General features: G+C 47.0%; 1 protein-coding gene across 1 annotated transcript in view; it reads right to left on the bottom strand.

The window, feature by feature from the left end:
- Positions 1-10,407: 10,407 nt before the first annotated feature.
- Positions 10,408-27,634, bottom strand: part of LOC111151645 (carbonic anhydrase 10) — a 528,900-nt gene continuing 511,673 nt past the window's right edge. Inside the window, exons 7-9 of the mRNA XM_022509773.1 lie at positions 16,709-16,863; positions 14,111-14,285; positions 10,408-11,674 (exon numbers count right to left, since the gene is read on the bottom strand). Coding sequence (XP_022365481.1) covers positions 11,652-11,674; positions 14,111-14,285; positions 16,709-16,863 — 353 coding nt within the window. The 3' untranslated portion in view covers positions 10,408-11,651. The remainder of the gene's footprint in view (positions 11,675-14,110; positions 14,286-16,708; positions 16,864-27,634) is intronic.

The following is a 27,634-nucleotide window of genomic DNA, read 5'->3' as shown; positions in this document are numbered from 1 at the left end:
AAGTTCATAGAGGTCAACTGCCACGTCCAGGGGGATCTGGCCGGTAAGAGGAAGAACTGGGATTTGAACTTGTGCTCGATGCCCTTGGTCTTTTTCTCTACTGATGATTGAAGGTGGTCAACCCCTAACTAGGGATTGAGTGGTCAGTCCCTAATCAAAACTTGTAGAATCATTTGGGCTCAATTTTATAAATAATCTACGATGTAGCCACATTTCAACATGAGGGGAACCACGCTTGGGGTGGGGGCTTGGGTCTGAATCTCTGATGGGCAGGGAAGCTGGTACATAAAGGTTTCCAGTTCTGACAAATCTCTCCACCCAAATGAAGTCATATCTTCACATTGCGATTGCTAATATTTTTCGTCCTCGGTCTAAGAACTATCAATAGCAACTGCTGACCTTAATTATATTTTTCCCCAGAGTTACCAATTTTATAGTTGGTGCCCAAGGAGAGTCCAACAAGGTACATGTTCTTCTTCGTGGTTGCATGGGCAAAAGTGTGGGGTATGGGGGTGGGGGGGAGTACTAGTTATTCCTTAAGGTTTCTGGTGCTCAGGGTCACCAGATTTCTCCCATTTTTCATCAAATTCTACTGTCCTCCTAAGCTTCTCCGAGGGTCACCAATTCTTTCCAACTCTGGCTTTTCTGGGAAGCCACTCCAGCGAGGGTTAAGCCGTCCGGATTCCTGGAATGTGGCCGTTTCTAATGCTTTCTCCTTGTCAGTGCCCAGTCTCCTTTTGAAAAGATTTATTATCAATTTTTCATCCTCGGCTTCAGCTTGGGCTTTTGACAGATCCTTAGTTATTTCCACACTTTTGGACACTGCAGGAAGGAGTCTGGGTTCTCTTTGTTGCTGGGCTTCTCACTATAATTGGTTTGGGTCTTTAATCACGCAAACTTTTCCTCTGAATAATTCTGCAGCAAGAGTGTGGAAGATGGCGTCAGCGGTTTGACAGTTGTTTTAATTCACTAGAAAAACAAAACAGTTGCCCTGAGCACCCATGATTTCTCCTGTCTATCTCTGGTTTGGGAAAGAAAATTGGAAATGGTGTGGCCAAGCTGCCCACTGCTAGTTCAAACTCAGGCTGGGGGGCTCTGGGACACAGCACTGCAGGGAGAATGAGCTCACTTCTCTTTGCCCGGAGGATGGTAACATCCTGGGGGTGTGGTGGGGGGGGGGAATTGTCGCTGGCTGTCTATACTAACAATCTCTTCAGTCCCAGAGGATCCCGGTCGGGGGAGGTATTCTGAAGCTCCAGGGACAGAGGGAGGGAGATCCTAGGGTAAAGTGTGGAACACAGAGAACTAGGTTTGAATTCTGGCTTTGCCACTTCCTCAGAATAGGCTGTTGAGCAAGTTACTTACACATTTTGAGGCTCTGTTTGGCTCACTGTGCTTGGGGCCAGCATGTGTTTATACTACAGAAGACCGTTGGAGGATTGAATAAAATAATGCCAGGAGAGGGCTTAGCACAATGTCTGGCACAGAGGAGGTGCTCAGTGACGATCAGACATTGCTCTCCACTGTGTTTTCCCATCAACCAAGTGATGCCACAGTGTTGGGCTTAAATAAGCCTGGTGTACAGATCAGAGGCTGACTATTAATTCTACGCCTCTCTATAATTCCCTCCTCCATCAAGCAGGTGTCTCCATCCCTAGCCTTGTTTGTCCTGAGCTTTGGGCTTTGGTTTTTCCTCCTCTTCCTCCTTCTCCTTTCTACCCCGCCCCCACCTTCCTCTGAATTTGAAGTGAAATCAATATAACTTAAAGTGAACCATTTTATTTTTTTTAAAAGATTTTATTTATTTATTTTCGAGAGAGAGAGTGAAAGCGAGAGAGCCTACAGAGGGAGAGGGAGAAGCTGACTCCCCCCTGAGCAGGGAGCCCGATGTGGTGCTCCAACCCAGGACCCCAGGATCATGACCTGAACCAAAGGCAGACGCTTAAACCACTGAGCCACTCAGGCGCACCACAGAACCATTTTAAAGTGAACAATTCAGTGGCATTTGGCACATTCACAGTATTGCACAACCACTCCTCTATCTCATTCAAAACCTTTGATCACCCCTAAAGAAAGTCCTGTACCTGTTGAGCTGTTGCTCCCTATTTCCTCTGCCCCCTCCCCCAAGTCCCTGGTAGCCACCAATCTGCGTTTTGTCTCTATGGATTTACTTAATCTGGGTATTGCATATAAATGAAATACATAGACTTTTGTGTCTGGCTTCCTTCCCTTAGCATAATGTTTTCAAGTTTTGTCCACGTTGTAGGGTGGATCAGTACTTCATTACTTTTTACAAAGGAATAATGTTCCATTCTTTCATTGTACAGATATACCACCTGTTGTTTATCCATTCATCCACTGCTGGGGAATTGGGCCGTATACACCTGTTGGCTATTGTGAATAGTGCTGCTGTGAGCATGCGTGTGCATATACTTGTTTGCATCTCTGTTCTCAGTTCTTTGGGGGTATATACTGGTTACTTATTCTAATTCAGCTCTGCTGTGCTTTTCTGACATTTTCTGTGAGGCACCATGACAGAAAGGTGAGGTGCGAGGGCTCCTCTGGGGCCAGGATCTCTCCTCGGCTACTTCCTGGTTGAGTGAGGAGCTTGGCTTCTTGGCACCTCTGGTTTCCCTTCTGTAAAGTGGAGTTGTAACCACAGTTCCTCCTTTACGGCAGTTTTGCAACATTGCACTGGACCAATGCCCACAGAGCTCATAGTCTGTGCTCATTACTGGTCTCTCTAGATATCACCACCGGTCTCTCCCTCCACTGTTTCCTACCTGGCGTCTCGTCTTTGATCCCCACTTGTTTAGGGTCTCCCAACATCTCCCGGAGCCCCAGTAGCTGAAGTTTCTTTCTGGACAAGGTGGCTGAGTTACTGGGCTCTCTCTTTAACATGGGGAGTCTCAGGACCCAGGAAGTCTAGGACTCTGAAGCAGGAAGAAGCTTCAGAGGAGCGAGCCTTTCAGCATATTCCTGCCTGACCCATAGGAATCTGAAGTTGCCTTCTTCCTTCCTGCTGAAGTCCTCCAGTTCTATGGCTCTGTTGTATTCCAGATCCCATATGACTGTCTTCTCTCTAGAGGAGGTGCCCTTCCTCAGAGCTGCCAGGTGACTCATAACTTTTCCCCCTTCTGGTCATATTCCTGCTCATGGAATGGCTTCTTATTGCTTCTTACATCAAGACTGTTTCTCTACAACCCAATGAAGTAGGTAGCTCTCTTCCCATTTTATTTCAAAAGCAGTGTCCTCTTTTTTTTGGATGAGAAATACTAAACTCTGAGGCACAAGGTAAATGTCAGGGTCACCAGCGAGTGAACTGCAGAGCTCAGATTTAAACACTCTAGCCAGGCCCAGGAGCACCTGCTCCTTCAGGTTTGCACACTGCCAACCACCCTGGCTTCCTGATACCAAACCCAGCTGACTTTTCCTTGGTCCATTTTCATCTGGTCTGTACTAAGCCAGTGACGTTTCATCATGCTGAGAGCACCTGCCAGGCTTGTTCTAGCCCCAGATCTTAGTCCCAGCTGTTGTGCTTATCTAGAATACCATACCTCCCACCTATGTCAATCCTGCCACCTGGCAGGCCTAATTCAAATCCCTCTTCCTTCACTAAAGTTCCCCACTGAGCTTTTCAATCAAGATGTTGTTCTTCATTTTGGAATCTCCTATCACTCTTAAAGTTGCTGTCTTTCGGGGCTTCAGCTATCACAAGCATTGCCTTTGTGTGAATTACAAGAAGGCATTCATTCCCTCTAAGCTACTGAATTGCAAAAAGATGTCCCCTGTCACCCTTTCAGCTGAGCACTTTTGTACAGTATACAGACTGTACAACCTCATTTGGCCACCTTGCCTATCTGACAATTTCAAGAATGATTGATTATTTTCTGAGTGTAAAAATATTCCTAAGTCACAGAGATGATAAGATAAGAGCTCCACATTCATTTGCTGTTTCTCACAATTAGATTTTAAGCTTTTGAGGGCGAGAACCATAGTCATCCTCCTGTTTCTCCCACTGTGCTCTGTCCAGAGCCAGCTGTGTAGTTGGTGCTAAGACCTCAGTGTCCAACCAATGAAGTGACTGCAAGTGTGTGTCAGTCCTTGGCTCTGAAGGAACCCAGCAAAACTCTCGCAGGTAAGATTTGACTGACACCTACAGGTGACCTTGAGGGACTCTGTTGCACTCCAGCCCATTTCTCAGCTTTGGAACACATCCAACCTATTCCTTCAAGCTCCTGCCTTTCTGGAATGCTGCTCCTTCTCTGTTTGACCAGACACATTTGGAGACTTGTCAGCTCAGACATCCCCTCCTCAGGGAGCCTTCTCTCCCAGAAGCCTCTACTGAAATCAACTTCTCCCTCCTTCAGTTCCCCAGGTGGTCTTTCCTTTCTAACCCCCCATTCCTGGTTCTTCAAAGTGCTTCTTCAGAAGCAGCTCAAGTGTTCATTTCTGAATTATGTTGGCATCTGGGCGGTGTATCCCAAAATATTCGAGGACCTCCTCTCCACTTCTGTCCTAGGTGTTTCTGAGGATTGGACCCGTGCCTGGCTCTCAGTGGCTGTTGCATCAGCGGCCATCCAGGCCCTGGCCACACATGTTTTCCAGCAGCGCGCCTCTCTTCACAGCAACAGAAACATTTGCATCCCTCAATTAGCATTGCCTGACACTTGGTTGACACGTTTCCCAAGCTTTTTCTCACCCCTTCTCTGGTTTTGTTTTCACAACTTGTAGGAGATGAGAAAAGAAATGATTATTTCCATTTCACTCATGAGGCAACTTCCATCAGGGAGGCAGATATCTCATTGTCTGGTGACGGGGGCCTGCCGCCACTCGCTCGCTGGGGTGTCGGGAGCTCAGTGGACCACTGGGGAGTGGTGACAGCATGGCTTTAGTTTCATCCTCTTAACTCTTGCCTGAAGTTAAGCATTTGTTATCCTTCGAATTCCCACTGTGAGCCCTGAGGTCCGGAGGCTGACGGGGTGTGAGGATTGAGTATCCTTGTCAACTCCAAGATCTTATGAGTACAGCTCACGCGAGTGATGTTAGAACCCCGCATCCTGAGTGTCCAAAGGGGTACTGCTTTTCTTTCATCCAGTCTCCGTTCATTCATTCTTTTGGAGTATCTCTTCCAGGGGCAGGCAGCCTAGAGTCTGTATTTGGGACTGTTTGGCAAATGTCTTGGTATAGCGTGGCGGGTCTGTGTCTCGGCTGACATAGGCACTTTTAGAACCACCCACACTTGGCATCTTTATAAGTTCCCCCCAGGTGTCTCTGAAGGGCAGCTGACGTCGAGAATGGTTCTCAATGGCCTGGCCTCGTAATCAGAGACTCTGCTTTAACCAGGGGATGGGAGCCATTGGCCTGTCTCTGTGCCATGGGTGCCATATAAAGAAAAATAGTGGTGGTCTCCATGGGAAGAGCCCTTCCATTCTAGACCAACCGAGAGCAGGTTCACTTGATGCTTGTCTGGGATCCGTCTTTGCTAACGTTGCTCGACAACAGTGTGATCTAGGCTAAATTTACGTCTCTGATTAACTCGTTTATCTACGGAACAAAGCCATGAACTATATGGCAGAACCTCTATGGCACCAAATAAAAGAAAAAGAATATATGGAAAATATACGTGAAAAAACCTGGGACCACGCCTAGTGTGTTCCTGGCACAGAGGAGGAACTCAGCCACCCTGAATTGAAAAGAATCACATATTATCCCGCCTCTCATAGGAAAATTCTACGTATCAACCAGCCACCTTGTTCGAGGACTTTCTATTTACAAAGAATTATGATAGGATTTAAAATTTTTTTTCTTTCTGTGCATAGGAGGGAGAGATGGAAAGATGCATGAAGGGGTAATGTTAGAGAGTGTCTTGCCTGTCGTAGGCAGACAGGAAAAGAGGGAACCACATGGAGTTCTATCTCTGTAACACACACGATTTCTGCATCTATATTCCTACTATATAGAAATCTATATTTCTACTATATAGTAGAATGTAGTAAAGGTTAATCAGAGATAAAATCAGTAGGTTGTGTGGGGGTGCCTGGCTGGCTCAGTTAAGCAGCCGACTGTTGGTTTGGGCTCAGGTCATGATCTCAGGGTCGTGAGATAGAGCCCTGCTTCAGGGTTCATGCTTGGCGAGGCATCTGTTTGAGATTCTTTCCCTCTTCCTCTCCCCTCCCCCTGCTCGGGCATGTGTGTGCTCTCTCTTTCACATAAATAAATTAATTAAATATTTTTAAAAAATCAGTAAGCGATGTGAGCTCAGGGCAAGGAAAAAATAGTTTTCCTTGGGGAGACGGGGGATGCCGGGGTGGGGTGGCATTTGAGCTGGGTTTCTTGAAAGGTGTGCATTTCGGCAGGTGAGGAAGAACCAGAAAGAGCGTTCCAAGCCAAGGGATGACCCAGATGGAGGCTGGAGGCTGAGGAAGGAATTTGCAGGCATCTATTGAGAATCCATTAAGGGAAGGCTTTGCCTGCTTTGCTAAGGAATTTGAACCTTTAACCTGAAAACAAGTGGGGACTGTTGGAAGGTTGCATCTTGGAGATAGGCTCCAGTTGGAACTTTTGGTTCACCGATCCTAAAGCAGGCTGGGAATGTGACATGACGCTCAATGTCTTCCTTCCCACCCTGACCCATGGCAGATTCTTTCTGAGGGGCAGCCGAGTCTACTTCCTGGCTTCTGCTTTCTAGCCTGGGGTCCGGGTATGGCATACAGGTCCTGTCCTTTTGCATCGCTCCTGGACTCTGTTTCTTTGTCAAATTGGTTTTAGAGTGCTACCCCATTGGATTATCTACTTAGCTTTGTGTTTTGGTATGTCTCCTGGAAAGTGTCTTAGATTATCTGCTCCCCCACCACACCCCATTTATCCTAAACTTCCCACAATCTTTATCCAGGATGGACTCATATGCCCCTGATCTGAAAGCAGTCTGGATATTTGCTTTGGTGAATCTTGGCCTGGGGTGGTTCGCTTGTCTGTAGACTGGAGGCAGGAGGACCTACTGGGTGGATGTGAATGTAAGTGTGGGTTGAGATGATTATGGCCAGGACCGGGGCTTGTCACGGGCCTGCCGGGTTGCAGGGAGGGAGCGCTGCGTGGGAAAGACACCATGACGTTAGAACCAACAGCACTGAAATTTGCCTATGACTTCATTATGCATCCAGCTTATCTCGCTGAACATCTGGTCTCCTGACTCACCACTTGTTTTCATTTGTTCACTGTGGTCTGAAGTCTTGAAAATATTACCTACAATCTGAGTCATCAGGACTAGTGACCTGGGGTGGGTTCTGGAGTGTTGGTGTCAAGCCCTTATTTTATTTTATTTTAATTTTTTAATAAACATATGATGTTTATTAACAGCCCCAGGGGTACAGGTCTTTGAATCGCCAGGTTTACACACTTCACAGCACTCACCATGGCACATACCCTCCCCAATGTCCATAAAGCCCTTATTTTAAGTGCTGATACCTCTTTTATTAAAAACAGGGAGATTTGTTATCCAAACATCAGACCTGTTAACTAAGACCTGGGGCAGAAGGAGGGGACCAGGAGACATTCTCAGACCATCCCAAACAGTGACTATGCATAGAGATTGGGACGTGATTTTGAAAACGGAAGTCCATTAGGTAAGGCTGACCTCTGGGCTCCCGTGGACCCACCTGACAAGGTGAGCCCTTCCCCGAGCAGGCCCTTCAGACAGGGATGTGGTTCCCAATGTCGCTGCACATTGGAATCCTCCAAGGATCTTTTCAAAACACAGACAGTTGGCCATCACCCTGACCTTCTGATTTCAGTGGTACGCAACACAGCCTGGGCTCTGGGGTTTTTAAAACATCCCAGGGGAGTCTAATGTGTAGCAAGTTTGGGAGCCTCTAGAGTAGAGGGGAGTAGGAATGAGCACACTTGAGCCAGCACCAGAATCACCAGGAGGACTCCTGTAAAAACACACATGGCCGGGCCCCACCCAGGAGTGCCGTCTAAGAATGTGCGTTTCTCTCCAGTTTCCCAGTGATGCTGCCAGAGCCACACTCTTCAGAGCCACTGGTGTAAGAGAGCTGGGTCTGGCTTTGCCGTTAGGAGCTGTGCGACCCTGAGCACGTCCCCCAGTCTTCAGAAGGACGGTTCCTGCTTTTATAACATGAGGCAGCCATGGTGATTAACTCATGGGTCTCTGTGTATGAAGTGAGATGATATTTGCAAGTTGCTGAACCTGGGGCTTGGCCCACAGAACCCGTGCAACCCATTATCGGTGTGTTTCTGTAGGTCCCCTCGTGCCAGCTGGTGAGTGATGTCCATGTGAGCCTCTGCCCCTGTGGGTCCCATTTTCAGGCTTTCTGGAAAAGGAAAACTGTTACTCTCAGGGTCTAGGAGTGCTCTGGGGTAGGGGGGCATCCAGCAGGGTAGGGGCTCACGCTGGGGGCGTAAGCCCATGCTGTTCAATGATTGTCAGCTGGGCCCTTCAGCCGAAGCTGGGCGGGTACCAGCTGGATGGAGGCCTGCCCTCCTGCCCAAACTCCACATCACTCACTTTCTGGCCCATCTAGTGTGGCGAGTGGTGGTCATCCTGGCGTCACCATGGAAACCAAACAGCTACCAAGGAACGTGAGAACTGGCTCTAAATGGTGTTGGAAACCACGCTGTGTGTCCCCATGAGGGGCATGGGGGATCGCCACACCATGTCTTCCCTTTTTCTTGTGCAATTTGCCCGGCGTTCTCTTCTGTGTATATTTACTTTTCCTCCCGTTTTGCTGAGGAGGGAACTGAGGCACGGCATGCATATCCCTGCTCGTTGTAGGCGGACAGGATGCCCATGTCAGCCTGCTACTTTGCAGGCCAACCCGGCACTGTGTTCATCCCCTTTCTGAATGTCACATGGAGAAATGGATTTTCCTTCCTTAATGGCTTTACTGGGTCAACTCTCAGGGACTTTTTGATACATGTAAAATTTCTATGTTTTGTTCTTTTAGAGTGGTATAAATCTGGTAAATCTTTATCACTTCCACATGGTTTGAGGGCAAAGTGCCCCGATTTCCATTTTATAGTTTGGGCCACGCAGGGGATGGGGAGAAGACACGTTCAGGATTGGCCCAGGAGGTGAGAGACTGGCTAGCTCACTCCATTTCCAGTTCTGTTTGGCCAGAGTGAAATTCTGGCCACGCCCAGGGACTCCCAGGGGTATCAGCCTGGGTTTTCTTCTGTTCTCCCTGGACTGAGACCTGAATGAGAGAGAGAGTTAGGGAATGACTGTAGAGAGGCCATGGGAGGTGGTCGTGGCCAAGTTATTCCTAAATAAGGGCACGGTCCCCCCACCCCTCCAGGGGGAATTATTTTGCCTCACAGAGGATGCTAGTAACAGAACAGAGCCTAGACACCCGGCCACTGCCTGCTTTCCCCACTGGGGTTCCTTTCCCTGTGCCCTGACATGCGCAGGCATTTACCTATGCCCGGACTACTGGGTATCTGTTACTCTCCTTTGATATTAATTGATGGCTTTGTTATGACCGATGCCACACCCTTCCTGGAGAGGGGGGTAGGATATGGTCCACAAAAACCCAAAAGCCACACACGCGGCCTATAGGCACCACATACAGAACAGTCACTGGCGTTGGGCTGACTGCTCTAAGTAGCTGTGTTGCATTTAAGCCTCACAACTCATGGGGACAGTGATTAGCCTCCCTGTGCCCAGATCAGGAAGTAAAGCGACTTGCCTGGATGACACAGCAAGCAGCAGGCAAGTGGCAGAGTGAAGGTTTAAATGTCCCAATATTCTTCAGTTACTGTACTACACTGATGCCTGACTTGCAGGCTCAGGAAGATTCTGTCTCGGAGAGAAAGCAGCAAGCCACACAGAGGAAGACTGCCTCCTGTGTCCACCCTGAACTTTTGCAGACAGATCTGGTGTTCGGCAAAAATACAGTTGCTCAGAAATTGGCTCCTAGAGCATCACAGCGAAGGCCATCCTCTGACTCATGTTGGTGCAAAAAGTGAAAACACTTCAATTAAGTGTATTATTTCAAAATACGAAGCATTTGGCTATTTGATTTTTTTTTTTTCCCATCATCAATATGACTAACGTGTCACTTGTCTGAAGTTTCCCGTTCACGCGGACCCTGCCTGCCTGCACGCTTCCCTCTTTCTGGGGACCATGACAGAAAGGAGAAATGGAAGTTTATTTTTAATTTGGCCACCGAACGAACATCAAAATCTTCCCTTCCAGCAGCTGAGCCTCTGTGTTTTCTCACCAGGGTATTAATTACCTGGTTCTGGGAACGGCCAGCCAGGTAGTTCCCGTGGCTCCGCAGCCCTAGTGGCCACATCGCCGTGGCTCGTGGACGCAGCAGGACTCAGAGGCTTCGGCAGGGAGCCTCCTCCTCCTCAAAAAACTCCGACACAGGTATGGGCTAACTTGTTAAACACATTTATTGATTTCTTGACAGTACCCAAACACAGTGAGTGACCATTATAAACAAGGAAAGAAAGGCATTCGTTTGTATTTTGTGATATCCGGCTGCACCTGGAGAGAAAAGACACCCCCTTCCCAGGAATTTACAAGGCAAAGTGCATTCCTTCAAGGGAGCATCACAGGGGTGGGAGGGGGATGGCAGTTTTGAAACGCAAGAAATCTGTCGCCCGCTGTCTCAGGCAGAAGCTCACCTTGTATGAATGATCGAGCCATGGAGTGGAATTAAAAGTTATACTTGCTTAGCAAATGCATTCCTGATTGCCACAAACTCAGTCAAAACTGGCTGCAAATGAACAGAACATGTAGATGAAGGAACAAGAGAAATCAAAGAATGCAGTTGTAATGGAATCAGGGCTTCGCCTGTAAGGAAGGAGAACAGACCAAAGGCGGAAAAATGAAATTAACTCGTTAAACACATTTATTGAGCTGTTAACAATAACCAAACACAATGTATGACCTTTGGAAAACAAGAAACAGTGAATGGATCGATTCTGATCTTGGCAAATCCTATTACAGATATGTGACGAAGAGGGGAAATAATTCCATTTCTTTATAGTCTGCAGTGATATATATACAATGTGTATCTCTTCAAGGTCTGTCCTTTTCTTTTTAATTTTTTTGGGGGAGTAAACAGAAGAATAAGTGTCCTTGGCCAACTTTATCCTGGTTCACCTGTCACCAGAGGATCCTAGGACACCACCCGAGATAACTTGATGCCAAGAACAAAGTCCGCTTGATGCTGTTGGAGCTATGTTTTCTCCTCTCTCTCATTTGGAAGAATTTTGTATGTACAAAGGCTGAAAAGTCTCATTGGGTAGATTTATTAGTTCAGGAAAACAGTATCAAAATTGTAATCAGGTTAACTGGTTGTTTTCTTCTAAGACCTCTTTTGAACGAGCCTGTATTTTCTGAAACTTGACTTCCCATCCTGGAGGCCATGTGAGTGTTTCTATTTGTAGATATGTTTGCATGTGTGTCCGTGTATGTGTGTGTGTGTGTGTCTGAGTGTGTGGAAGAGACGTGTTCCTCTGCCATGGTTTTGCAGATACTTTTCATGAAGAAAGGGCCAATCCAAAGAGTGAATGAGGCTTGAGGGAGAGAGGGAGAGAGAAGAAAGAGGGGGGTATTCTAGGTTACATCAATTCAAAGTTGTAGCATTTCTTCTTGAGATTCTTCTTGGTCTCGTTCCCTACTTGAGGAGCCATTCATTTACTGAGAGGAGAGAGAAAGGAAAACACACACACAAACAACAAAAACAAGGCATAGTTGAATTAATGTGCACAAAGTATAGGGGGCTTACTTGCCTAGGATAACACAGCAAGCAGCAGGCGAGTGGCAGAGTGAAGGTTTAAAGCTAGGTTTGGTCAATTTCCCAATATTCTTCAGCCACTGTACTACACCACTGCCTGTCCCAAAGGGGACGGGACAGTTCTGTAAATTCTGCGTATGTGTCCCAACCACCCACTCTGCTTCCTCATAAACCTCTAGGCCCAACCCATCCCATAGGGTTGTTACTGGTCACAGGTGGCTACCATAAATTCAAATTAATTAAAATGAAAATTAAAAATTTAGTTGCATTGCTTACTAGCCACTCTTCAAATGTCTGATAGCCACATGTGGCTGGTAGCGGCCATATACTGAACAATGTAGATATAGAACATTTCCAGAGTTGCAGAAAGTTCCAGTGGATGGCAGTGCTTTAGATGAGGGGACAAATGACAGCCCACAGACCAAATACAGCCTGTGATCTGCTTTTGGGGATTGGCCACACCCAATCATTTTCATACTGTCTATGGCTGCTTTCACTCTACAACATAAAAGTGTAGCAGAGACTATATGACTCAAAAGCCCAAAGTGTTTACCAATTGCCCCTTATAGAAAAATTCTACGACCCCTGCTCTAGACTGTGAGCTCTGCATGGAGGGGGCCCTATCTATCTTCATCCCCACTATATTCCTATTACTTAGCTAAGTGCCTGGCTAGGCTCATCATAACTACATGTTGAAAAAAGGGAAGGCTCAATGAATGATGTCTTTTTCTGGTAGTTCTGGCAGGAAGGAAACAGACAATTATAGTTTTGACACTTTGCATGTGTCTGACAGAGGAAAAAAAAGAAGGAGATGCAGGGGAAGCAGGAGAGATAAAGTGGGGGACCAAGGGGCAGCTGCCTGGTAATGTCCATAGCCCCCATATTTGGGTGGCACATTATTGTTACAAAAGGCTTCCCCAGCCAGGCTCTCATTTGCTCCTTGCGAGTCATGAAGTAGACGGTATGGAGATTGTCATGAAAGAAACCAGGTCCAGAGAGGAAATGACTTGGCTGGGTTTACATGGCTTGGTTATGATAGAACCAGGCCAGGAGCTCAGATGTGTGGATTCCTTGTTGAAGACATCTCCATGACTCCATTCTACCTCCATCTTCCTATGTTGAGATTTTACCAGAATGATCAAGAGATACTTAGCGTGCGTAGGAAAAGAGAGAGAGCTGTGTGTGGACAAGAGGGTTACAGGAGGCAGGAGTCATCTTAAATGTCTCCTTTAGTAGGGAAAATTGTCACTTCTAGGGACATAGCACCGGAAGAAGATGTGCTCACACGTGTTACCTCATTGGATCCCAATGGCCCGGCATCCAAAGTATTTGCTCCCCTTTTGGGAGAAAGGGAGTGGGAGTCCATTGTGCCCATAGCTAAAAGCTTGAATGCTTCGTGCTGTCCTGTTCTAACAGATAACATTGGAAAATCAGCCTCCCTGGGCCCTTGGGTAAAATGGCAATAAAAATGCTGTCTGACGCTAAGCAAAACAAGTCAGTCACAGAAAGACAAATACCACACGATTTCACTCATATGTGGAATTTAAGTGACAAAACAGACGAGTAAAGGAAAAAAAAAAGAGAGAGTGAGGCAAACCAAGAAACAGACTAACTACAGAGAACACACGGATGTAAGGGAGGGTGGGTGAACCAGGCGGTGGAGATGAAGGGGTGCACCCGTCGTGCTGAGCACCAGGTACTGCGCGGCAGTGCTGTGTCACTATGTTGTACACCTAAAGCAGATATCATGCTGTATGTTAACTAGCTGGAGTTTAAAGAATAACATAAAGAAGAAGAAAAAGGAAAAATACCTCCCTGGCTCCCATCCGTTTAGAGTCCTACGGTGCTGAATATACTAGAGGCTTAAGAAGAGGTCTGCAACTTTCTGCAATGTCCTTAGTGTAATGATTTGTAACTATTTATGCAGAAAAATGCATATAACCCTACGCCAAATATTCTTTCATGGGAGTACTTTCTTCCTTGTGAAGAATCTGTATCCCAGGCAGCTGTCCTAATCCTAATGTGGGCTTCGATAAAGCTTCCTTCCTTCTTCCCTCCCTCCCTTCCTTTTTTTTTTTTTTTTTTTAATGCTGTGGATGGGAAGGCATTTGAAGGTTTGGCACCCCTCCTGCAGCCCCATCTCTGCCTGTCTGTCTCTATCTCTGCTTATCTCCAATGATACAGAGGTTTCACCAGCAGGAAAGCACCATACAAATGGAAGGTTGGGGTGTGGGGGGGTGGAGGTCTCACTGTCATTTGTGATCACGATCATAACAAGAGGCGGCCCCCCACCCCCCGCCCCTGCTGGGGCCCGTCGCCCTCTGTGCCAGTGCACCCACCTCTATACTGAAGCTTCTGGGCTCGGTTGTTGGGACAGTCCTTCCCTTGTAAACTGAAGTTGATGTTGGTGCGGATACAGCGGTTGTTGAGTGGTTGCACGGGTCTGAAGTTGTCACTCATGCTCAGAAAGATCTGAGACGGCTGGTTCTGGCTGAGCAGCCGTAAGGAATGCATCTGCGGAGAGAGACACAGCTGAGTCCCACCTACCCTTCTAAATGCACTAGGGAGGGAGTGGGACGGTGTGCCCAAGCCAGGCGGTCCTAGCTGCCTGGGACGGGGGACACGTGAGCACCGCAGAGACCCCTGTTTCATGGACTCGGGTTGCTGCGCCTCTGTGCATGGAACGAGCCTGGCTTCGACCTCACCAGGTCATGCATGTCTCTGAGCAAGTCCTTTGCTCTCTCTTAAGCTCAAACGCGCCGTCCATGGAAGCAGAAAATCCGTCCAGTTGTTCTCCAGGGTCCCTTTTCCCTCGGACACCTCATGGTTCCATTACTTCCAATAATTCAGGGAATTCTATTCCCCCCACATGGGTGTTATCCACACCGTAGTGATCGATCCAGGGGTCAGAGCTAAAGGAAGCTGGATCAATGTGATTCCTTTTCTGGGACTATTGGGACCAGGCGGCTGTACTAAAGCGTTTTCTGCCATGTTCCAGCCCAGGACTGCAAAGCAAAGGAAGACTTTCCTGTCTCTAACAGGAAAGAAGAACAAAGCGAATGTGTAATGAGGAGAGAAAGAGAACGGAGAGGACAGACTTCTCATGACTTCCCGACATCGATTTCTGATCTCAACTTCCATAAGATGTCCCAATATCTCTTGAATACCTCCTTTTTTCTAAGTAAGGTATCTGGAGGGGGTCACTTGTCACCAAAAGAATCCCAATAAACACAGATAGGGTTGGAGCCTTCAAATGGTTCAGGTTGTTGGGTTGTGAGTACTGTCCTGTCAAGGAGATTGGATTCTGGGGCGCCCGGGTGGCTCAGTGGGTTAAGCCTCTGCCTTCAGCTCAGGTCATGATCCCAGGGTCCTGGGATCGAGCCCCGCATGGGGCTCTCTGCTCAGCAGGGAACCTGTTCCCACAGCCCCGCCCCCCGCCTGCCTCTCTGCCTACTTGTGATCTCTGTCAAATAAATAAAATAAAATCTTAAAAGAAAAAGAGATTGGATTTTGATTCCTTTGCTCCTCTTCCTTTTGAGTTTTATACACGATTGTAGAATGCCGGAACCAGAGTGGGTGTCATAACTCCCTTGGTTATAAAAAGAGAGGCACATTCATTTCACATAAGTGGGGGGTGATGGTTGTGGGAGTGCACAGTGAGCCGGGGGCAAGGCTCACACCCAGTGCTCAGACCTGGTTCTCAGGTAGTTCAAGGGCATACGAGTCCCGTCAGATGTTCTAAAAATACTTCACATTTCGACAGTTTGTGAAATGCTCAACATCCTCTGATGTTAGAGACTGACACAGGTATGATCAATTTAAAGACCCTGATAAGTTTCCCAGTAAGGAAATCTATTTAAATTTTTAAATTTTATTTTTTTATGTAGGCTCTATACCCAGCATGGAGCCCAACCCAGTACCAGGCTTGAACTCAACGACTGAGATCGAGATCTGGGCTGAGATCAAGAGTGGGACGCTTAATTACCTGAGTCACCCAGTTGCCCCTATTTAACTTTTTAAAAATCTCTCTTTTTCAAATATATTTGGACAAGCCATCCATTTTGCTCACTTGCTGTTTGAACCTAATGACTGCAGCGCACACTCTGGGAGCTGACCATGCTGTCTTTTCTCATTCAGACATGTGGGATGCTTCTATAATTCATCCATGCTAAGCCATTTCAGATGCTGGTTTTCTTTTCTTTTCTTTTTTTTTAATTTAAAGATTGTGTTTATTTATTTGACAGAGATCACAAGTAGGCAGGGAGAGAGAGGAGGAAGCAGGCTCCCCGCCAAGCAGACAGCCCAATGCGGGGCTCAATCCCGGGACCCTAGGATCATGACCTGACCTGAAGGCAGAGATTTTAACCCACTGAGCTACCCAGGTGCCCCAAGATGCTGGTTTTCAAACCTAGGTGTGGTGATTTCAATTGTGGACCTCCAGAATTCATAAATTGAAGTCCTAACTCCCTAGTATCCCAGAATCTGACCTGATTTGGAAATAGGGTATATCACATAACTAATGTAATTATTTAAGATGAGGTCATTAGGGTGGGTTCTAATTCAGGGTGACACAGGTGTCCTTATAAAAAAGGGGATTTGGGCAGAGATGCAGGGGAAGAATGCCAGGTCAAGATGAAGGCAGGGTGGGCAGTGCTTCTAGGAGCCAAGGAACACCAAAGATTCCCAGCCACCACCAGAAGGACAGGTGGGGAGCAGATTCTTCCATACATCCCTCAGAAGGGGCCAACCCTGCTGACTCCTTAATCTTGGATTTGTAGCTTCCAGAGCTGTGAAGCAGTACATTTCTGTCATATAAGCCAGGAGTTTATGTTACACTCTGTCAAAGCAGTCCTAGCAAACTCATCAACAGGCCCTCCATAAACCCAGCTGGGCTTGACGCCGTCTTCCATTAGCTGAAAGACCACAGAAGGGCTCACCTGCATCCTGGTTATATAGACGGGTTTGTTCATTATTATCCAACTTGCCGTCTCATAGCAGGGTGGGATAGTCATCGACCCGTCATATGTAATGAAACTAGAGGTCTCTGGATATAGTTCCTCTATATTAAGTCCCTGTAGTAAATATGCATCATCTAGAGAAGGAAATCAGAAAGATGTAAGAGTTAGGTTTCTTGAGAACAAGCTGGGATGGCTGATCGCTTCTTTTTCTTTTCAGATTTCAGAAGACCGTATCTGCCAGGATAGGCTACAAAAACGAGCAGCACCCCCTCCCCCGATCAGTTATTTTCAACAACAGAATCTTATCTCTTGCTCACATACACTTTCACCCTAAGTTGAAATGGAGGGAGCTTCCTCCATTGTCACTGCTGTCCACAATCTGGGACTCAGGCCCTGGGAGCAGCCGCCATCTAGACCCTTATGAGTAGCAATGATAGAAAACAACTAAGATGAAGTGTATGTTGGCTCTTAGCTCTCCCATCCCAGAAGGGGCACCTGTCACTTCTGCTCACGTTTTGGTAGCCAAAGAGGTAACACGGCCAAGGCTGACATCAGGGATTCAAGGAGGAACATTTCTCCAGCAGGATGGGGCACTGAATATTGGCGAGGCCACAAGAATGACCCAAGTCCTTGCTTGTGGTCCCTGAGACCGAGACCCATAGCATTACGGTCATAATGAAATACACAGTTAAAGATTTCAGGGCCAACTGAAACATTGCCTGGTCACCATTCTCATTTACTCCCTTTGCTTAATTAAAAGAACATTAAGAAAACACTTTCAGAAAAAAAAAAAAGCAAATCAGGCCAAATCAATCATGAGATTCAACAGTTAAGTCCAACAACTTTCAGTTTTTGTCGGTCTCTTCCCTATCGCACCCATGCACATAGCCTTTTTCCTTTTTGTGCCTATCTGAGGTAGTCCCATTCATATGTATTTTACTATTAAGTATCCTTTTTCAATTACGAAACTGACATAAGTACATATCGGACTATATGGAGAAAAGAGAGATAACAAGAAGATAATCAATACCTCAGTCATCTGAAGCAGTGGCCACAAGCATTTTGGTTTATTTCATTCTGATTTTTAAATTCAGTGCATGGGTTATACCTTTGTGAACACTGTAACATACTGAAGTTTTCAAACACCCACAAATTCCAATGAATGTCTCTCACCCTCCTCCTCTCTGTAGGATCCCTCCCCTTCTCTCTGCACACCCTTCCTCTCTTCTCCTGGCTTCTAAAATGCCATGCCTGGTATTCCTAATTTTCTGGCCATTCTTTCTCAGGTTCTGTTGCTGGCTCCTGATTCTCCACCTGCTTCTCTCAGTGGAGACAAGCAAGGGACAAGTCCAAGGCTTTTTATTCCTTCCTCACTCTTCAGTGAGCAGCCTATCTACCTCCATGGCTTCTGTTGCCCTCTGTATCCCAGTGATTCCAGATCATGAGTGTCTACCGCTATGGCCGGTCTGGGAGGCCATGGGAACCCAATGCCTGGCAGGTGGAAGGAAGAGCCTGTCTCCTCCAGTCCTCTTGGATTCTCTCATCCATGTTTCCAACTCCCAATGGAAAAGGACTAACTTCTTCAGTGGTTGACATAACCTCTCAGGTTTAGGACTGTGCACGTATGAGGGTACAAGAAGGGATTTTCACATACAGCTAGAACCTCACAATGACCTCTAAGACTGGTCACGCAGATAATAACATCCCCATTGACAAGATCAGAGAGGCACAGTAACCTCCCTAATGTCTCAGAGCTGGCTGGAGACTACAGAGTAGGAACCGGAATCCAGCTCTCCTGACTTCCAGACCAAAGTCACTCATTCACTCAACACGTGTTGGATAAGCACCAGCTGGTGCTGGGCATGGGGTTAGGGAGGGTCTGGGGAGAGAGTAGTGAACAAGGTAGATGCGGTGCCCACCCTCACTCTAGTGAGACACACAAAACCAGCCAAATAAATCAATGTGGCCTCTCCTATCAGGTGGTGATGAGTACGCCTCGGCCAGGCCTGTTCCTCCCTTCAGATCCTGAGCATCAGGGAGGCTCAACCATTTTCCTGGGCAGAAGCCTCCTTCCTTTCCCCTCACTTCCTCCAGAAATTGCTCACTCAATTTTCTCCGATAAAAAAGAGTCATCTCTGCCAAGGGAACTTGAATTTCAGGGCTCCTTCCCTCATCAACAGAATTAAGAACTGATCCAGTGGTTTGGAATGATGTAAATAAGACCACTGTCTGCCTGCTTCCCCCCACAACCGCTCCTCCTGGCCTCTGACAACCCCGGTGGGGGGGGGGGCGGCGAACGTCTCCAGAGCTATGTCCACAGCATGACCATGAGACGGACAGAGTGGTCCGGCTGGATCTGGAGGCTAACCCTAGGAGAAAAGACTTTCACTTTGCATTGAAATGTGTCTACCCTCCCATCTGAACACCACGGACTCCGGACAAGCCCAGGAGAGACACGGTGACGGGACTATGGCTGCCCTGAGGGTCTGGACTATGGCCTGTGGGGGCAGATGCTTCCCTACAAGGCCACGGCCAACACAATCCGTTTCCATTGAAGCGCCATCCCGTAGCTCTGTTTCTTAAGCCCCTAATACGTGTCAAGCACTGAGCCACGAGTGAGTGAGCACGATGTTGTTAAGTGAGTGCAGCAAGGAACCACAGGGACGGGCGACATAGATCTGTGCTGGGAACAGGGAGAGGTGGTCACTTCTGCCTGGGGGTGGGGACTTGGGAGAGTATTTATCGAGGAGCTGGTCTGAGCTGCATTTTGAACGACAGGAGGTCATCAGTGTGTAGCTGGCAGCAGGGTGGCTGTCAAGGGCACTGTAGACATTCCTGCCAGGGAAAGAACTGAGGACGGAGGGAGAGAGGCACCCTGGCTGAGGGTTGGGAGTGCCGGGAGCCGCAGGGGGTCGGGAGGGGAGTGGTGTGCAAAATGAAGCCAGCGGAGGGAGGGCACAGGCCACACCGGGGACATCCTACTCTGCACTGCTGGGCGTCGGGGCTTCCTCCCGCAGGCAATGCGGAGCCACTGAAGGGTTTAGACCAGGGGAGTAGCAAGATCAGATCCGCACTTAATGGTGCCTGCCCTGGTCGGCGGTTTGGCCCGAAGAGGAACATATGGGAAGAGAGAAGGAAGCATTCGGCTCATCGTTATGAAAGGTCAATGTGATTTGTTTAACCAAGCTTGCACGCAGAGCATATTGGGTACTCTGGCGTGCGGCAATTACTGTATTTTATTTTATTTGGGGCAGTGGGGAGGAGGGAAGGAAGGAGGCGGTGGAACGAGGGGCATTCCAGGCATGGCTGGGATAAAGGAAAAGAACATCTATGTTTCTCTGGAACCAGAAGCAGCCTCTGCACTGTATCCATGCTCAAGGCAAGTGTTGGTGTGTGTGTGTGTGTGTGTGTGTGTGTGTGTGTGTGTGTGTGTGTTGGGGGGCAGGCGAGGAGCAAGACGTTATGTTCTGGGATGTAACCCACACAGCAGGGTGACAGCATGCTTCCAAAACACTGTTGCGCCCATGTCCCCAACTCCATCCGCTGGTTTCCTGCCAGGAGGTTCCTCTTCACCCATGTCCCCTGAGAGATGCAACACTCCGTTCGAGAACTTGGGCAGCTTGAGGGCCGTCTCAGCCTCCCACGATCCTTATTTGCCATTTGGTTCTTTCCATGAATCTTGCAGATTTCCACTTCACCATTTGCCCTTCTCTTTCTTCTTCTTCTCCTTCTTCTCCTTCTCCTCCTCCTCCTCCTTCTTCTTCTCCTTCTTCTTTTTTTAAAAGATTTTATTTTTAAGTCATCTCTACACCCAACATGGGGCTCGAACTCACAACCCCGAGATCAAGAATTACGTGCTCCACAGACTGAGCCAGCCAAGTGTCCCACCTTTCTGCCTTTTTTATTTCCTCACGCTCCAGAACTTGGAAAGACCCAGTGTGAAAAGTGTGAGCACTGGACTCAGACCTGAGTTCGAATGCTGATGGGGCTGCTCCCCTTCCGTGTGACCTTGGATGTGCAGGTAACCGTGTGAGCCTCAGTTTCCACATCTGTAGTATGCAGGTGGTTGGGCAGTCATAGAACTGAATGTATGTGTCCCCCTAAAATTCATATTTTGAAGTCCTAACCCCTGATATGATAGTATTAGGAGGAAGGGCTCTGGGGAGATCATTAGATCGAGAGGATGGAGCCCTCTCAGACGGGATTAGCGCCCTTGTAAAAGGGACCACAGAGAGCATTCTCACCCCTTCGTCCTTGTGAAGAGACAACAAGATTTCCGCGACCCAGCAGAGGGCCCTTGCCAGACCCCGGCCACGCCGGCACCTTGATCTCAGAATTTCAGCCTCTAGAATGGTCAGAAGTAACTTTCTGTAGCTTGTACGGCACCCATCAGTGGTAGTTTAGGAATGCAGCCTGAAGGAACTGAGACAGAGTCCTTGCCTCTGAGCTGTTTGAAGAACAAATAAGACCACACTTTTCCAGTGCAGATGGTCCCCAACTTAGGATGGTTCAATTTACGATTTTTCAACTTTATATTGGTGTGAAAGCCATCCTCCTTCAGTAGAAATCATACTCCAAATTGTGAATTTGGATCTTTTCCCAGGCCAGCTGTCCTCTAGGACCCCTAGGATGCTGGGCAGCCAGCTGAAGCTCCCTGTCAGCCCCTGGAGTATGAGGGGTCAAACGGCCTGGAACCTCCCGCCGTTCTGTATGCACACACAACCATCTACATTCAGTTTCCACTTTCAGCGCAGTATTCAATAAATTGCATGAGATAACCAATGCTTTATTATAAAATAGCCTGCGTGTTAGATGATTTGCCCCACTGCAGGTGAGCAGAAGGGTTCCGTGAACACACGTGAGGTCAGCCAGGCTGAGCTGTGATGTTTGCCACTAGGATGTTTTCAACTTACAGTGGGTTTATCTAACAGAACCCTATGGTAAGTCAAGGAAGATCTGCACCTGGCACAGGATCTGGCATACGGCACTGGGCAGCACTGATGTCACCACCCCCCTTCCTTGCCCAGGATGACCTCTTCCCTGGGATAAGCACTGCTTGAGCTCCCTGAGGTCTCCTGGTGCTCCCCAGCTGGGTTAGGGCCTTCCTTTGTCACTGTATTTATTGAGTCACTGCCAATAATTACTCTATTTAAATGTCTCCGCCACCCTGTAAACCTTTGGGAAAACAGCTTCTGTCTTTGACCTCGGCATCCCCAGGTGTCGGCACGGGGCCCACCACATAGTGGGTGCTCAAGGAACACTGGAGGAATCGGTAAAACAGTTTCTGCCCCACAGCTCCACCTGCTGATGGTGCTGGGCAGAGGCTCAAGGAGGAAGAGGCAGCATCATTCTTCGGATGATGGAGAAAGATTTCTGAGGCTCCAGTCCGTACCCCTAGCTTAAATACATGCTGCCCACCCCTTCCCCCCAAATAGGGCACCCCACCCAAGATATCAGGGCAGGAGTGAGACTGCTTCCTGTCTCCGTCTGGCATCACCGTGTTCCCACACCAAACACATCTGTTTACACTACTGTATTTACATTCCTGACATCGGCGTGCATTTAACATGTCATGTTTATCCCCATGACTCCCCCCACTCTGCCTCGGGCTGCCGTTAAGTCAGTGTTCCAGCTTCTAGGGATTGGAAATTGAGAACCACAGGCTACCTGTTTACATCCTCTGTTTTCCCCACGGAGACTTGCTTGGTGCATTTGGTGGGATAAAGGCCATGGAAGCTGAGAAAAGAATATGGACAAACCCCGCAGTTTCCAGCCCTGGGGTCAAGGAACTCTGCGGTGCATTCCAGGGCTGATCAGCTCAGGCACGAACGATCGCCCATTCCCTCTGTCTATGCAGCAGCTGGCAGAAAACCGTCAGCGTGTGCATGTCACCGTTATCCTCTGGGCCCTGAGACAGAAAGGAGCCTAAGAACGAACGCACTTGATGGTGGGTTTTGCTCTCCGAACCCTCATGGGTCCATGTATTCATCAGTAAGAACGGCAAAGATCTAGAGGTCAGAGTTGTTTGTGGATGGAGAGATACAGAGTTGAGGGGAATTTCAGAGACCAGTGGGGTGGTCTGTTTGGATTAGGGATATTTACTGAAAGGAAGCGATGTAAGAAGTTCAAATAAATTTTCATGTTTAAAGAGAGGTTTTCTGGGGCACCTGGGTTGAACGTCTGCCTTTGGCCTGGATCATGATCCCAGAGTCCTGGGATCGAGCCCAGCATTGGGCTCCCTGCTCAGCGGGAAGCCTGCTTCTCCCTCTACCACTCCACCTGCTTGTGTCCCCTCTCTCACTGTGTCTCCTTCTGTCAAGTAAATAAATAAAATCTTTATTAAAAAAATAAAGATTTTCTTTCTTTCTACCCCCCATTTTTCTGCCTTGTCTTTTCTTACCATCTTTCCATCCACCTAACTTCTGTCTATCCAAGCGTCATATGAGAATGTAGCTTAGAGGGGGCAAAGCTTGGACTTCAAGCACGAGTCCTAATTCGAGTTTCAGTACCACTTGTAGCTTTGCCAGGAACTTCTTCCTTGGTGGCTAAGTCCCATGACCTCTTACTGTGGGCACCAGACTACTACGCTGGAAAATTGTTCAAGTCATCTTCAGGCGGAAACAGTCCCTGGACCCCCAAACATCCTTCAACATAAACAAGCTTCTGTAGACGCATCTATCCTCAATTGGTCCAACTTCTGTGATTCTTTATGCGTCAGCTACATCTCTATAGTACAGGAAGGCCCCTGGGAGAATCGCTAGGGAGAGATCAGTTACCTGCAGTTCGTAGCCCGATTTTGTTCTTTGAAATGAGTGGAGAAGTTGACAGATGTGCTCTTAATTTTATGACATGCTTTTACCAAATCTGTGATTTATCTTATACTGAGTTCTCAGGGATGGATACAACTCTCATGCTGAGTTTTTCCTTCTTTTTTTTTTTTCCTAAAGATTTTATTTATTTATTTGACAAAGAGAGTGAGAAAGGGAGGGAGAGAGAAAGAGAGAATAAGCAGGGGGAGGGGCAGGGGGAGAAGCAGACTCCCACTGAGCAAGGAGCCCGAAATGTGGGACTCGATCAGGACCTTGGGATCGTGACTTGAGCCAAGGGCAGACACTTAACCCACTGAGCCACCCAAGTGCCCCATTTCTTCCTTTCGTTTTTTAATAAGAAAAATGTACTGGGGCACCTGGATGGCTCAGTGGGTTAAAGCCTCTGCCTTCAGCTCAGGTCATGATCCCAGAGTCCTGGGATCGAGCCCCGCATCGGCTCTCTGCTCTGCGGGGAGCCTGCTTCCTCCTCTCATTCTCTCTGCCTGCTTTTCTGCCTACTTGTGATCTCTGTCTGTCAAATAAATATATAAAATAAAAATCTTTAAAAAAACAAAAAAAGAAAAATGTACTATGATGACACGCCTAGGACTGAATAGTGGGAGAATCCTTCCCTCTGTCTGAGCTTCAATGACAGACTCTGTTAAGTGTGTCATGTTTACTTATGTGGATTTAACATCGCCCGGTGCCCTGCTTATGAAGTTCCCATTCGGAGAGAGCGGTACCAATAAGCAAAAGACACGGAGTTTCCAGAGATCGATACCGGGCTGGCTTCTGATCAATAAGGAACTATTTGGCAATTTTCTCATATAGAATGACATTTCCTTTTGTAATCTGAAGCAAATCCGAGTGAATTGAAGAAAGGCAATTACCAAAGAATAAAGTAATATGATTTTTTGTTGTTGTATACCAACCTCTGGTGAAAAACAGAACCCACCCCCGCCCCCGCCGAGAATGGAGTCATGGAGGGAAGCCCCCGCCCTTTCCTGTCCCTCATTTCCCGGAGTTTCTACTTAGATTGCAACATGGCAAATGGTTGCTGCATTTCTTGTTCCCTGAAAAACATTTCCAAAGCCATTCTTTTGAAATGAAAGTACAAGTTCAATTAAGCACAGAGAAAGGCACCAGAAACAATGTGCTTAAACTCCTGGGTATACTTGGTCACACCCAACACCACCGCCCTCTGAGGAGCAGGAGCCGAGAAGGCTTCCCAAGGACCTGAGAGGTACAAGTCGCTCTCTCCTTGCTTTTAGCTGGGGTCAGGGCAGGGGACCAAACCAAAGTTATAAAGAGGCAAGACAGAAAAAAAAATGTTTTAAGGGGCTCATACTGTGTGTAAAAAAACACATTTAAAATCTCTCCTCCAAGTGCCTTTGGTTGTGTATCTTTTTTATTTCCTTGGAGGGAATATTTTAAGACAATAGCAGGATCTTTTTAAATTTGGACTCTGGGATCTTTCATATTCCTTTTGGGCTGAAGTTCACCACTGTATTTACAATCAGTGAAATGAACGGAGTATGCGAAAATTGAAAGGGAATGAAGTCCCCGAAATGATACACTGTGCTAGGACATCAGAAGAAAGCCTTCATTTGTAGGTAATGTTTTATTAACTACTCCCTGTTCCGCATTTAAGAAGGCTCTTTGCACTCCATTAGTTACTGGTTTCACCCTTGAAAATATCATAAAATCTCTCTTAAAAAGAAATAACGTCAGCTCGTTGAAATCAGGTGGATAGTAACATGATAAGAACGTTACCCTTTATGCAATTGGAGCTCTGCAGGTGCTAATTAAATAACACAAGGAAAATGGAGGGATATTGGCATTCTTGCAATATACCACATTAAAAAATTAAAATACTTCGAGTAAATTACTGATATCTCCTCCAGAAAATCCATTCAGAGAATCCATTTTTCAATGTCATGATTTCAGTCTTGACCCTCAGTCTATTGAAGGGGAATTTAACTTTAATAAAATGGATTTTCTTTAGAAGACTTTCTAAATTCAGTCTGAAATTAATTCTGGCTGGTCTTTTCCATTGTCGGTCCTGGTTCGTGAGAGTGTTTTATAAGGTTTGCTCAGACATATAAAAGCTAAGCTTCCAAGGAAAGTAGAACCTCTCTACGCCATTACTAGCTGCTGTATGGCTTCATAGACAGGAACTGGGCGTCATTTAAAGTAAGTCATATTGTGTGCCCAGGATTGCATTCGCAGAGAACATAGTTTTTTATTTGGCATTTTGGTGACCTATCTCCCAAACTTCAGGAAGCTGGATTTGACCGCCATGTACCTTTGGACAATTTAGGAACACCCAAAGTAATGTACTTCGTTTATACCAGTCATTGTCTAGGCCATGGACTGATTGCCTTGCTTAATCTTGACCCCAACCCTCAACATCAGAGTAATTATCTTCATTTTACTGATGAGGAAATCATGACTTCAGAGTCAGTAAGAAACTTGCCTGAAGTCACACAACCAAGGAAGTGGTAGAGCCGGGAGCCCGGGTCTGCTACATTCCATCTCTCTTCGCTAGAACACACTGCTTTCTGTAAGTATCATGGTTTCACCACCGTGGTATTTGGCTTCCAAAATTTCCAGTCCTTTTGGCAAGATTCTCCGTCTTGTTTTCTTTTACGGATTCCCCGGCATTGATTTTCTTAACTGGCTCAATAGAATGATTTTGCACAATTCCTTTTTCTCCTAGTCCTCTAGTTTGTGACCAACTCAAGCAATGGACTGTGTACCTACTAGTTGCCATTTTGTCGTCATTCTGCCCCACACTTCCATACTTGTTCCCACTCAACCAGAACCTTTCCAGCTAGCTGATGAGACAGACATGCAAGAGCCTCTTCCAGGGTGGGATTTAAAAGATATCTTTAGAAATCTTTGCAATCCTAAGTCATGAGGCCATGTCCCGCCTCTCTCCTCTATTTATTCTCACTCATGATTTCACCCAGGTTTAAATGCCATCTGGATCCCAGTGACTTCCACATTTATATCTGCCATTCTCTCTCCTGAAATCCAGACTTGTGTATTGAACTGCCCACTCCTCACCTCTTCTTGGATGCCCAATAGACATCTTAAGCTTACCACGTTTGAAACTTCTGATTCCCTTTCCTACTCACTAATAGGCTTCATCACAGCCTTCCCCAACTTCACTGATGGGAGTGTCTTCCCTCCAGGTGCTTAGGCTAAAGGCTGTACAGTCATCCTTGACTCCTCTCTTTTTCTCACAATGTAAATCCAACCTATCAAGAAATCTCATGGCTCTCCTTCAAAATATACCTAATCATTCCTCACCATCCCCTTCACATTGGCCTGGGATCATGACTGACATTGTTGAATCATTTGGATGGTTGCAATTATCTCCCAGCATTGACCCTTGTCCCTCTACAGTCTCTTTCCAAATATGTAACCAGAGTGATCCTTGTCAGCAGATCATGTCACTCTCTGCTCAAGGTCTTAGACTGATTTCTCATTATAATGGCCTCCAAGAGAAAGACCGATGGGGAGGACTGACGCATCTGGAACAAAAGCCTACATCTTCTTGGGTAACTGTGTGCTAATGAAGGTAGTGCTACGGTGTCCTTCTGCATGATGCTGATTTCCACCAGTGTTCCCATGCCATGGCACAGGCAGGAGTTGCAGAAAGCTTGGGATGGGATGAACAAGAACTTTGAACGTGCCCACAAGTTCTGTGGTTAGTTTCTGTCCCTTCCAAGTGGAAACAAATGCAAAAAGCAAGGAGATGGCTCTCGAAACTGAACCAAAGTTAGAATTAAGAAAAAAACATGCTGCCCAGTTTCATGCAATGCAAAAGTACCATCATTACAACTAGGTTTAAGATCTCAGAGCTAAAGTTTTCTCCATCCCTAGAGAGGAAGCATGATGGGAAGACGAGGGCATAGAAAAGTTCCCAGGAGGACCTGTGTTTGAATCCTTGCTCTCTCACTATGAAAGTCTAGATTATTGTTTAGGAAGTGTTCACTTCCTTCTCACCCTGACCTCCACGGGTGGATTTTGATGTTGGCTTGGCCATGTCTCTTGTTTTGGCCAGTTGAAAGTGGATAGAAATGATGGT

Source organism: Enhydra lutris, unplaced genomic scaffold (assembly GCF_002288905.1).
Source record: "Enhydra lutris kenyoni isolate GAN:26980312 unplaced genomic scaffold, ASM228890v2 scaffoldscaffold26, whole genome shotgun sequence".
Lineage (NCBI taxonomy): Eukaryota > Metazoa > Chordata > Mammalia > Carnivora > Mustelidae > Enhydra > Enhydra lutris.
This window is presented reverse-complemented; position numbering and strand designations above follow the sequence as displayed.